At 46.4% G+C, this 13251-nt stretch overlaps 1 protein-coding gene across 12 annotated transcripts in view; it reads right to left on the bottom strand.

The window, feature by feature from the left end:
- BTBD16 (BTB domain containing 16) overlaps window positions 1–12990 on the bottom strand; it is a 67474-nt gene extending 54484 nt beyond the window's left edge. For 2 of the 12 annotated variants that reach the window (XM_054522984.2, XM_054522982.2), the window contains exons 1-5: window positions 12755–12988; window positions 12193–12295; window positions 9178–9237; window positions 7349–7500; window positions 431–504 (exon numbers count right to left, since the gene is read on the bottom strand). In XM_054522984.2, coding sequence (XP_054378959.2) covers window positions 431–504; window positions 7349–7500; window positions 9178–9195 — 244 coding nt within the window. In that variant the 5' untranslated portion in view covers window positions 9196–9237; window positions 12193–12295; window positions 12755–12988. Of the gene's footprint in view, window positions 1–430; window positions 505–7348; window positions 7501–9177; window positions 9238–12192; window positions 12296–12754 lie in introns of all 12 variants that reach the window. The other 10 variants (XM_054522983.2, XM_054522989.2, XM_054522985.2 and 7 more) reach the window with 8 other exon arrangements.
- Between the last annotated feature and the right edge of the window lie 261 nt (window positions 12991–13251).

Genomic DNA, 13251 nt, shown 5'->3' with positions numbered 1-13251 from the left:
GCCTCAGCCTCCTGAGTAGCTGGGATTACATGTGCATGCCACTATGACTAGCTAGTTTTTGTATTTTTAGTAGAGACGGGGTTTCACCATGTTGGCCAGGCTGGTCTTGAACTCCTGACCTCAAGTGATTCACTCGCCTGGGCCTTCCTGATGGGATTACAGGTGTGGGCTATTTATTGACATCAACACGTTTGTCTTTATCATGGCGAGGAGCATATGAAAATGTGTTTACCAAGGCTGGCTTCACTCACTGCACATTTGACAAATATTTACCGGGCACCTATTATTTCTTAGACGCTGGGAAGTGGATAAGAATTGCAACTTATACACTAGCGCCCTGGCTTATGGACTGGTTTCCTTCCATAAAGACCACAAGATGCCCCTGAAATCAGCAACATTCTGGCTTAATCCACGGATAACACAAACTCACCTGCTTCCCCACTTTGGATGTCCTTTTTCTTGAAATTCTCACAGAAAAACTTCTGGATTTGTGACATGCATAACCTCAAGGGAAAATGCAAACATAAAATCCAGGAGTTAATATTGACATTTTTCTCCAACTACAACATGCATTATTCTAGCATAAATGTCCTTAAAGCACCCATTGATCAAGCTAATCATATCTCGCCCTTTGGAAGAGTTTCCTCAGGTCACCATTTGCCGATCTGAAAAACTGTAGGCTTTCTGATAGCTGGCTCATAATGCTGATTCCTGTTTTCAGTTTGTGGTAGGCCTTACCGAGGAGATATGTGAGGTCATAACTGGCTGCCTGAATGACACCTTATTCAGTGTCTAAAACATTATCTGGCATATAGTAGATACTCAGTAAATATCTGCTGGGAGAAAAGAATAGAGGGTTCTGCTCATTTCTGGGATGTGAACTCACCAACAATTTTGTTTAGAGGTCATACAGGTCCCACTCTCAGTGTGTCCAAAAACTAAACTTAGCATCTACCCCAAATCCTACCCTGCTCACTCAGATTCTCATTTCAGGAAATGGCACCACCAGCCTGCAGTTGCCCAAGCCAGCATGCTGAGTGTTGTTACATCTCATCACTTGCCTAGATCTTTTGAATTTGTCCATCTCTCTTTGGTGTTCTCGCTATAGCCTTCCTCTAAGCCCCTGTGGTCTCCCTCCAGTCACTGCCAAAGTCTCCCAGCCTCCAGCCCTGCTCTGCTCGGAGGCCTGCCTCCCACAAAATGCAAATTTGGTCTTGTCTCTCTCCTGCTGAGAATACTCCAGTGTTTCCCCATTGCTCTTGGGGGAAAGCCCAAACTCCTTAGCATGGCTAACCAGCTCCTGCATATTTCTGCAGCCTGGTTCCTCAACGGTCCCCACTCCAGCCCTTCTCAGCAGCCTGCACCTGGACCTGCCAACTGCTGCTTTCATCTCTTCCCAATTGCTCTCCTCCTCGCCTTTCCCCTTGCTAAGCTCCTACTCATTCTTCAGAATAAACTTCATTGCTGCTTTCTCTGGGGAGGCTGGGCCAGTGGCTTTACCCCTGCCCGTCCTGGGATTTCCCCCTTAAAACTCCTTCTGGAGTATCTTGTGGCTGCCTGTTTACTTGTGTATCCTCTGCAAGACAGATGGGGCATGTGTTTACTGCTATGACCCCGGCACAAGCCATCATGCAGGTGCTCAGCAAATATTCATTAATGAATCCATGACCACATAGATAAACACCATGGACTCATCGTGCTAAGCCAGGAAGTGAAACAAAATTTGAGTCACATATTCGCAGCTTAAAGACAGTCATCCCAGAAAGCCAGCCAGCCAAGAGACATTTGTGCCCACAGCTGCTCTGTGTCATGCAGTGTCAACTTCACCACGCTGTCTCCAACAATCCCAGGAGACCCCATGGGCCAGGGTGCATGCAGGAAGCATGGGTGGGAGCCTGTGTCCAGAATATTACCAACCACGTGCTGCCCTTTCCAAGAGGGGAGGATGGCTGCCAATGACTCAGCCTGAGGCAGGCAGTGGGAGCTGGACTTGCTTATTCAACAGGAGCAGTGGAGATCTGACCCAAGCCACCCTCGCTTCCTCCCTCGATCCCCCTCGTGGCTTGGGTGACACATCTGGGAAGAGCTGGCCAGAGTCAAGAGTTCAGACCATGATCCCAAAATGGAGCCACAGACTTTGGAAAATATGGCGCAAGGTCCATGAACTCAACTACGCTCACAAACATCAGTGTCATTGGCTGAGCAAAGGGATGCTGGGAAACAGAGGCGAGCACACTGCCTTCTCCTGGGTGTGAGGGCTGCTTGTCAAGATATACCATTCATCATGTAGGCTCTGCTGTTCCCAAGGGCTGTGGTTCATTTTAGGATCACTGGAAAAGTGAATGGAACACATGGCATCTGTGAGTTGTCTCACTGTTTGGGACTAAGTGGTCTGAGATGAACTCCCATTGCAATGCCTGGTATGGGGATGCTGGGAACGTGCTGTTAGGCTGGTTATGACCATGATGGAGAAAGGCAGAAGGGGAAGAAAAGGAAGTAAGTTTCTCATGGACGTACGGACTTCCTGGAGCAAACTATCCAAAGGGCAAAATGCCAATTTGATTAACTAGGAAGAGTTACATAGACCTGGGGCTGGACCCCAGTCCTTCCATTTTCTGCTTCTTGGTCCCAGAGGAAGGGAGGAGTGAAAGAGTGAATGTTTGGAATGCCTGGCACCTACATGCCTTCAGTTAGCATTCTCTCTTTCATTGTCTCTGTGAAAGGTATCAAAATAAAAACGGAGTTATGATGTGTTAAAAACCCTGATGGAGTCTGGCATGGTATCATGCTCCTATAGTCCCAGCTACTCGCAAGGCTGAGGCAGGAGGATTGCTTTGGCCCAGGAGTTTGAGGCTTCAGTGAGCTGTGATCGTGCCTGTGAATAGCCATTGCCTTCCAGCCTGGGCAACTGGGCGAGACCTTGTCTCTAAATCTCTTTAAAAAAAACAGAACAAAAAAAATCCACCCAACAAATAGAGGTGGGGAAGGCCAGGAAGGGAGAGTTCTCACACATGAATGACTCATACTAAGAACTATCACAAAAGACGCTGTGAAACCTACAGCCGCACACAAAGGCCATCACAACCTCACACAAAAAAAAGTACAGCGAGGACATCTGCCTAGCAACTCAAACTGGTGTCACCCTTGTTATGGATCCTTGAAGCCAGGGATAATTATCTCAGCGCAATGATATACTCCTCCTCACTTTTCCTTTAGAAATCTTTGTCTTGCCAGGCACGGTGGCTCATGCTTATAATCCCAATACTTTGGTAGGCTGAGGCAGGAGCATCACTTGAGCCTGGGAGTTCGAGACCAGCCTGGGCAACATAGAGAGACCCCATCTCTACAAAACATTAAATAAAAAATTTAGCATGTGGTGGCCATGTCTGTGGTCCCAGCTACTTGGGAGGCTGAAGCGGGAGGATCAATTGAGTCTGGGAGGCTGAGGCTGCAGTGAGCTGTGATTGCACTACTACACTCCAGCCTGGACAACAAAGCAAGACTTGTCTGAAAACAAACAAAAAAACCTTTGTTTTCCTTTACCTCCCTGAATACACACATAGTTTACAGTGGCACTGGTATTCCATTGCAATGCCTGTTCCAGAATAAACATCAGCCTCTTTTAGAGAGTCTTCCTCTCCTCTCTGTTTGCTATTTAGGTTAACACCTCTATAACATGGGTTATTGGTCTCTAGTCCCACTATCCCAGAACTGCTCTCTGGTTAAAAATAAATAAAATAAAATAAAATAAAAATATAGGGGTCCCTTCTTCTCATTCTCACCTCTTAAGCATGACCTCTTCCCACTCTTGAATGGACTTGGCATTGCGGGCAGAAAGGGAGAAAACCACTAGGCAGCCTCACCAGCTGGGGACAGGGAGGGCTCTGGGTCTTTCCTAGGGCCACAGCTCCCTAAGCCTTCGTGGGGGTGCTCCCTCCCCAGTCTGGCCTGAGTCACACCTCCCATGCTGGATCTCTGGGTTTCCATGACAGCACGCATCCATACACACCTGTGGACCCCAGGGACATGCTTGACACATGTGCATTCAGCGTATATGTGCCAGACACTTTTCTAAGCTCCTTACATGAATCATGTCATATAATTCTCACGCAACCCTGTAAGACAGCATCCCCGATTTGCACATAAACTAAGGCACTAAAAGATTAGGGTACTCGCAAGGAAGTTAACATTTCCTCCTCTCAGCCTCTTCTTCCACACTCGGTGCCCCAGAACCTGCAAAAGGACCAAGGCAAGAAGATCAGCAGCCTGAAGATCAGCGCCTCTGAGTGGCTGACCAGGAACTCCCTGCGTCATGAAAACCCAGACACAGCAGAAGGAAGTGTTGGCCAGCTGGGCACAATTACATACCCGAAATAGACGAGAAGCTGGGAGCCTGTTCCCTCAGCTTTCCACCATGAATGACCCTTTCTGTAACTCAAGAAATAGATTGGTCCAGCTCCTGTCCAAGCAGACAGCACCCCCAGGTGGGAAAAGCAGCAATGACACCATCCATGACATGAACACAGCTTGCCCGGTGGGGCAGAAACAGCCATGTAGTGCTTTGGGGGATATAACGTATGTTGCATGGGGCATTCCAGGCCCTTACTGACAGTGGAGTTTGCCACCTGAGAGTTGCCTGATGCCTGAAGGTTCACAAGAGTTACCAGGAATAAGCCCTTCATGTTATACACAACCTTTATTCTTTCTAAGAAGTTATTCACAATCACATGGAACAAATTCCTATTGTGAACACAAAGAAGTGTGTGTGTGTGTGTGTGTGTGTGTGTTTCTCTTTCCCTGTCTCTTTTTTATTTTTAGAGACAAATCTTGCTCTGTCTACCAGGCTGGAGTGAAATGGCACAATCACAGGTCACTGCATGCAGCCTCAATCTCCTTGGCTCAAGTGATCCTCCCACCTCAGTCTCCCACGTAGCTGGACTACAGGTTCACGCCAGCATACCTGGCTAATTTTAAAATTTTTTGTAAAGACAGGGTCTCACCATGTTGCCCCATGCTGGTCTCAAATTCCTGGCGTCAAGCAGTCCTCCCACCTTGGCCTCCCAAAGCACTAGGATGACAAGTATGAGCCACCATGCCCAGAGAAGTTTGTGTTTATTACAGAACATCAGTTTCTCCCATACTCAGTAGACTGCACCAGTGACTTCAATTCTTCATCCCTCCCTCTGTCCAAACCTTCTGCTTCCATACTGCAAAGTTTCTCTCCATAAGGAGATGGAGTGTGTTTTCTGTCCCTTGACTGGGAGTTTGGCCACGTGACTTGCCTCAGTTCATGGGGCCTAGTGAACGTGAAATGGTGGAAGGTTTGAAAGACACATGAGCTCCTGGGCTTACCCTCGTGCCCTCTGCTGTCACCATGATCAGCATGTGCCCAGGCCAGCCCACTATCTCAGGAGGAGGACAAGAGGCTCATGGAACAGAGCCCAAGTGCCCTGGCAGAACCAATCCTGATCAGCTGAGCACCAGATGCATGGCTGTAGACTTGCCCAGAACACCTGAGAGTATCTGCTGCCTCTGGACATGCAGCTTCCCAATATCACAAAGGAGAGGGCCAGATGTGTAAAAGCTTCTCCCCAGAAGACCGGTTCCTCTGCCCCTGTTGTGCTGGAGGAAGGTGTTGTCCTGGAGGAAGGAACTGGGGAAGGTGCAAGGAGGCAGAGTGAAATAAAGGGGGTGTTGACTGGCAGAGCACAGAGCTGAGACACCCCAAGATGAAATCACCGGGATTAATTACTAAAATGTGGCTCAGGCAATAAAGAAAATAGTTCTGTTTACTAAGCATCTACTATTTGCCGGAAACAGTGCTAAGCATTTTCAACATATGGCTTCATTTAATCCTCAAGATGACTCTTCATCTTGAAGAAGGTGCTATATAACCATTTGAAAGATGAGGAAACTGAGGCCCAAAGAGGGTTAGCCACTGACTAAAGGTCACAGAATTAGCGTGGAGTGGGAGTTCCAACCCTATCGATAGACTGCTTGTAACAGTCCAAATGCCCAGCACCAAATGCCATTTCTGCACCCCACCCCTCAGGCCACCACCTCCAGTTTAGCTCAGTGACTCCTAGAGACTTAGTTCCTGCTGCCCAGACCCTCTCATCAGCTTTTGGGATCATTTTGCCTCTGGTCCTAGGCCTAGCTCCAGCATCTGCATCCCTGGCTCAGCCCTGGCACTAAGGAACTGGGCAACGGAACAGGGTTGGCCAATGGCTCTAGAGAGGGAAGATTTGGCTACTTGCTGAACAAAGATTGAGCAGGCAGTTCTTCTGTGCCAGGTGCTATCCCAGGAGTACAGTCCATGCTCACTTTGATTAGGCTGTGAGCTCACAAGACTGATGCTGCCAGCCTAGGGATGGTAGTGGCATCAAGCCAGGTCCATGGCACCAGGGAAATGAGGTGTGCTTTCTGCAGTAGGGTTGCTACAAATTGCATGTTTGTTTCCTCCAAACCTCGTGTAGAAATTTGATCCCCAATGTTGGAGGTGGGGCCTAATGGGAGGTATTTTGGTCATAAGGGCAGATCCCTCATGAATAGATTAATAACATCCCTCAGGGGTGGGTTCTCACTCTCTTAGTTCCCACAAGAGCTGGTTGTCAACAACAGCCTGGGATCTCCCCTCTCTCCTCTCTCTTGCTTCCTCGCTTGCCCTGTGATCTCTGCACCCTCGGCTCCTCTTCACCTTCCACTATGAGTACAAGCAGCCTGAGGCCCTTACCAGAAGCTGAGCAGATGCTGGTGCCATGCTTCTTGTACAGCCTGCAGAACCTTGAGCCAAATAAACCTCTTTTCTTTACAAATTTCTGATCCTTAGGTATTTCTTTATAGCAACACAAACAGACTAAGGCAAGGGTCCAGCTCTGTGTTTCCAGGAGAGGCCAGAGAGAACTCATCATATGGGGAAGTGAGGGTCTAGCCTACTGCTCGGAATGCCATGAGATTGAGAGAGGATCAATTGACTGGGTGAAAATGGACATTCACAAGCTGTCTAAACACTGAGCCAGGACTAAGTTTTGTTTGTCAAAAAATCAGTTGGTCCCTGGATAATAAACTCAGAATCCTGTTTGGGTTCAAAGTTCCCAGTGGGAAGAAAAATTGTAAAAAAAAAAAAAAAATTTCAATCTTTCTCTGCACTTTTGAAACCACCCACATTCTCAGAGGTAGTAGCCACTTATGACCCTGTCCATGCCTGAGAGCTGGCTCCAGAGGGAGCCTTCCTTGCAGATGTGCCCTTGACAGCCACTCCAGCCAATCAGAGTGGCCCGGTCATCAGGCACCTCCCCTCCCAGGAATGATGGGCCATTCCCTCCCACAAACCTTTGAGTCTCCATACCTGTCTGGGTTCCTCAAAGCTTCCTCAAAGTCTATGCTCAGAGCCTTGCACATCTGGGAAAGTGAGAGCAGGTCCCCAGAGAAAGGCTGTTTGGGCAAACGCCACCGGTTGGTTGAGCCAGCGACCCGGCGTTCCAGCCGAGCTTTGTGCTGCTTGGTAATCAAAGAAAGAGAAGACATCTTTTTTTTCTAACTTCATATAAATGCCAGATTTTCCAAATTGTATAGCAGGAAGGAAATCAAGACAAATTTCACAGTGCTGGTTAATTTTTGAACATGGCTAATATTTCTCCCAAGACATCTCAAGGCAAAGACGCTGTATCCCATAGACCAAGGATCTCAAGCTACAAAGTAATTTGGAGTTTAGGATCTAGGACAAGAGGTGTCAGAGGGTAAGAGGTCAAGGAGAAAGATTGTTTTTTGCAAGTAGCTCTCTGAAGAATCCACAGGCAGGGATAGTATTAGGCTTTAAGTACTGTCCTTTGAGTACTTATCCTAACTTGTCATACAGAGAGATATTAAAATGTGGAGACCTTGGGCAAGGAATTTTTTTTAATGGTGGTAAAATATACAAAACATAAAATTTTATCTATTTTACAGTGTACAATTTGGTGGCATTTAGAACATTTACAATGTTATGCAACCAGTACCACTACCTAATTCCAGAACATTTTCATTATCCCCAAAAGAAATTCCATACCCATTAAATTGTCATTCCCTGTTCCCATATCCCCAGCCCGTGACAACCGCTAACCTGCTTTCTAAGATTAGCCCCTATGTTCTGACTTTATGTTTTCACCTGTTCTGGGTATTGCATACAAGTGGAATCACACAATATGTGGCCTTTTGTGGATGGCATCTTTCACATAACATAATGTTTTCAAGGTTCATCCATGTATTGATACTTCATTCCTTTTTAAGGCTGAATAATATTCCACTGTGTAAATATTCCACATTTTGCTTATTCCTTCATCAGCTGATGGACGCTTGGGTTTTTTATACCTTTTGGCTATTGTGAAGAGTGCTGTGAATATTCATGGACAAGTTTTTGTTTCAACACCTGTCTTTTTATTCTTTTGGTTATATGCCCAGGAGCAGAACTGCTCGGTCTTAGACATTTTCTTGAGGCTCCAGGGGAAATTCAGCAATTTACATAAAAAAGGATGATATCCAGCATGGATGTAAACCTTAGACTGAAGGCTCAAAGCAACCTAGCAAGGAAAATAGCACCAGGAAGGACCCACAGGAATGGATGTCATTGATCCCAAGCCACCCAGGGCACCAATGGAAAGGTGGCGAGACCATGGGACACGGACTAGAGCATATGAGTTCAAATTTTACTTTCTAGTTGTGTGACCTTGAGCAAGTTACTTAACATTCTGAGGCTCTCAGGTCTCATGTGTAAAATGGGAATAATGGGTGGTGGTGGTGACGGTAATTGTCATCGCGGCAATGACGGTGAGGATGGCGATGGTGGGGATTGCGGGGATATCATCTTGTTTCCAATGTTGTAAAAAGTATAAAGTAGAATAAAGTTTGGGAAATAGTGCCTAGAAGATGACGAGTGATTAAAAACTGTGGAATCTGAGTCTAGATGTAGTCCTGCTGTCACGTAAAACGTCGAAGTAAAACATCATCAGCTCAGACCACAAGCCTGCTCTCTGCTCTCTGGATGGCACTGCCTGGACGCGCTCTTTTCAGCCGAGTCAGCCAATAACGCTTGAGATCTTCGGTGGTGCAGGGCCCAGTCCCTTGTGGAAAATTGTCAAAATGACCATAACTAAGTGCTTCTTTTCATCACCTACCTTCTTGAGAAACTGATCTACTTACCGTGTTCGACATTATCATGAATGAAAGTGGAAATTACCCAGGAGAGAAAAGATAAGCAACCTAGAAGACAAAAGAGGTAAAGGTGAAATTTTCCATACTTTTCAAAATATTATGGAGGAGATTGGCCTAAAGAATCTATATTTTGCCACAGGAACAATAATGAATAAGCCTCAAATGTGGGTTATCTATCAATCAAGAGAATATCTTGTTGTTGCTGTTTTTTTTGTTTTGTTTTGTTTTTTGTTTTTTGGTTTTTTTTGTAAGCAGGTGAATAGACAGATCTCTGCTGTTGTTCTGGGAAAGTGGCTCAGATAAAGCAAAACAGAAGATAATCCTTTGCCAAAGTGAGGAAGACCAAAAGATAGCTATAAGTAGGCTGATCACATAATTGATTGTTCAGACCAGGAGACTAAAGGGATGATATTAAGAATTAGGCCTGGACAATGGCTGTAGGCCAGGGCTGCCCTGGAGCCCTGTAGACTGATGGTCACCCTCGCTTACACGGTCATGAAAGAGGAAGAGTGGAAGGACTTTCCAGCTATCTCTGAGCATTATCAGGGCTATTGGGTTACAAGCAACAGAAACCCATTTGATTATGGCGTTGGGGGGAGGTTAAGATTGATTGGAAGGATGGTGATGACAGGAGGGTCTCATAGACTCAAAGGAAACTGGAGAACTCTCTGGGAAAGAACAGGAAAGCAGCTGCAGGGACCTGGGTGGCACGCACCAGGAGTTGGTGGCTGTTGTTGTCAGGCGCTGCCTCTAGCATGAGGCGGCTCTCCCACAGTCCATCTATGCAGGGTTCTTTTCAATCCAGATTCTCAACAAGAGGCCCCAACTGGCCTGGCTTAGCTCAGGGGCCCACTCTTTGGCCCCTGAGGGGAGACACCTTGACTAATTCTCCCAACAAGAACGTTCACTGGGGACTGGGTAGTTCCCCAGAGCAACATCAGAGAAGAGGAGAAGTGGGTGAGCTGGTAAAACCAGCAGAAGCCACGGCACTTGATGACCAAGAACCTCAGTTGACCTCCCTTTGCTCCCCAAACAGCACTTCACCTGCATCACAGCCATGGCTATGTTCATCCATTCACCAACAAGCATCTCCTGTGCAGTCGCCATATGGAGAGAGGTGTTAGCCGTTTCTGAGAGACAGCAGTGAGCAAAATGCACACGATTCTTGCCTCATAGAATTTGCATTCCACTTGGGCAGACACGCTTTTCTTTGCCTTTTAATTGCCTTAATTGGACTTTTTAATTGCAAAAGTATTAATAATATATGCTTGTTGTAACGAGTGAACCAATACAATGACAGGAAAGGAAAATTTAACATAGCTGCATAATATTACATTTCCTTTTTTTGAGATAGGGTCTTGCTCTGTTGCCCAGGCTGGAGTGCAGTGGTGTGATAAAGGTTCACTGCAGCCTCAATCTTCTGGGCTCAAGTGATCCTCCCACTTCAGCCTTCTCAGTAGCCGGGACTACAGACATCCACTGCCACACCTGGCTAATTTTTTAATTTTTCTAGAGCCAGGGTTGCCCAGACTGACCTATATTGCCCAGACTGGACTTGAACTCCTGATATCAAGCAATCCTCCTGCTTTGGCCTCCCAAAGTGCCAGGATTATAGGCATGAGCCACTGTGCCTGGCCACATAATATTTCGTACAGTGAATGCATCATTATTTATTAAAATATTCCTCTGCCAAGTCATTGAGGTTATTTCCTTTATTCCCATAATAAAAACAATGGGAACAATATGCATACACATTATTATGGCAGTTTGTGTACATGTGTGTATACATGTATCTATACGTTACCTATATCTGCATCTGTATATATAATGTGTGTATGTATGTATATGTGTGTGTGTGTATATATATATCTCTTTGTGTTACTGTTTTTATTTCTATGAAATAGTCTTCCAAGTGGTATAGTTATGTCAGAGATCTGTATCTTCAATTGAAATAGTTAATACCAATTCACTTACCCCAAAATTGCAGCAATTAACATTCCTATCACCAATTTATAAGTGTTGTTGTTTTTTTCACAACATCTCCAGTACTAGGTAGTATCATCATATTTATTTTTGCCAAGCTGGTGAGTGTTGGATGGTTTCAAATTCTTATTTTAACTTGAACTTTCCTGGCTACCAGTGGGGTTGAGCATTCTTTTATCTATTTATTGGCCCTTTAATTTTTCTTTTCTGAAAACTGCCTAATCATAGGCTTTTTGCATTTTTCTACTGGGTTCTTGTAGTTTCCTTAGCATTTTTTAAGGAGCTCTCTATGTACTAGGGACACTAACATTTTGTCTGCCATACATGTTGCAGAAGTGTATCATTTGTCTTTGTTTATGGTAAACAAATTTTTTCATTAGGTATGAAAATATGTCGTGTGTGTGTGTGTGTGTGTGTGTGTGTGTGTGTGTGTGTATTTCCTTTGCCAGTCTCTAATTTGAAAACATATCTGGGGCCAAGCCCGGTGGCTCATGCCTGTAATCCCAGCGCTTTGCGAGGCTGAGGCGGGTGGATCACCTAAGGTCAGGAGTTCAAGACCATCCTAACCAACATGATGAAACCTTGTCTCTACTAAAAATACAAAATTAGCTGGGGATGGTGGCACATGCCTGTAATCCCAGCTACTTAGGAGGCTGAGGCAGGAGAATCACTTGAAGTCGGGAGGTGGAGGTTGCAGTGAGCCAAACTCGCACCATTGCTCTCCAGCCTGAGCAACAAGAGCGAAACTCTATCTCAAGGAAAAAAAAAAAAAAAGAAAGAAAAAGAAACGTGTCTGGGTACAAACATGGCCCTGGTGTTTGTACCCACCTGCCGGTGTCATTTGCAATTGCATCCATGTATGCATGTGTGTTAAGAGCATCTTTGGCTGTTCAAGTAGCTTTCAGAGGTGCACTTCAGTTTACAGCAATGTGTGTTTTCCTTCATGGCTGAGTTTCCACCTTGCCTGAGGAGGCTTCTCCCACCCCAGGTAACACATACATGCTTTTCTGATCCCTTTACCTCACAGGAGCCAGGACGATGAACTCCTCAGCTTAAAACCCTTCACCAGCTTCCCACTGCCCTAGACGTAGACCCCCGAATCCTCAACGTGGCCTAAAGGAATCTGAGAAAAGAGAAGAGGGTTCCATTCTAAAGCAGACCCTGTCAGCAAAGAATAAACCCCACGCAGGACTCGCTATGCCCACGGAGCACTGCTTCAGTTACAGAGAGAGGGAGGCTGGGGTTTGCACTCAGCTACCGAAAGCTTCTGCTTTCTTAGATCAATATCTAAGAACTTTTTTAGCTGATCTTGAAATCCGGGGACATCTCAATGGCCTGGAAATGTGTTCTTTTTTCATCTCACTAGGCAATCTGCCCCTTCATGTGTTTTGAGAGCCTGTGCCAAGGTCCCTGTGGGTGGGCAGGAGCTACCTACAATGGTCTCTCGGCTCCCTGACCCCTCCTGATTCCCCAAACTCCCTCCCTGCCAAGTAGACCAGAGGGACCCAAGTCTAAGCAGCACCTGTCACTAGGACACGCTTCTTGGTCTCTGAAGTGGCTGAAAAGTACCCATTGTACTTACTGTTCCAAAGCCCTCTTGCCCACCACAGGCGTGTTTACAGGGGAAGTGTGCTGAGTGGAGGAACTCCCATCACACTGGCCTCTGAGTTACAGGAGAGCTGGGGGCTGGGCGCCTTCTGAGCCTGAAGCCTGGAAGCGCTCATCACATCTGGGGCTCACCCTTTTCTTCTTATGGGCCAAGGTGCTTTGACAGGGGGAGCTTGCCTTGGTTTCCAGGGTTGTTGTGAGCACCACGGCAACGGCAGGGAAGCTTCCAAGCACTTCCTGTTCCAGGGCCAGGTTTCAACTCAGGCTGGGGCTGTGTCCAAGGCCCTGGCTGATGGGGAGAAGCTGTGAGTGACGGCATCTCAGAGACCAGTGTGGGTGCCATGTGCCTCCATTCCTGTTCCTCACAGCACCTGGGGCAACCCAGGACAGAGCCTCAGTGAGAATCAACCCCCAGATTCTCAGACTTCATCTGTCAAAGGAGAAGATTAGACTAGAAGCTTCTCAGATGCC

The sequence above is a fragment of the Pongo abelii genome, chromosome 8, assembly GCF_028885655.2.
Source record: "Pongo abelii isolate AG06213 chromosome 8, NHGRI_mPonAbe1-v2.0_pri, whole genome shotgun sequence".
In the NCBI taxonomy this organism is placed as follows: domain Eukaryota; kingdom Metazoa; phylum Chordata; class Mammalia; order Primates; family Hominidae; genus Pongo; species Pongo abelii.
The sequence above is the reverse complement of the archived record's forward strand: the minus strand, read 5'-3'. Positions and strand labels throughout refer to the sequence as shown.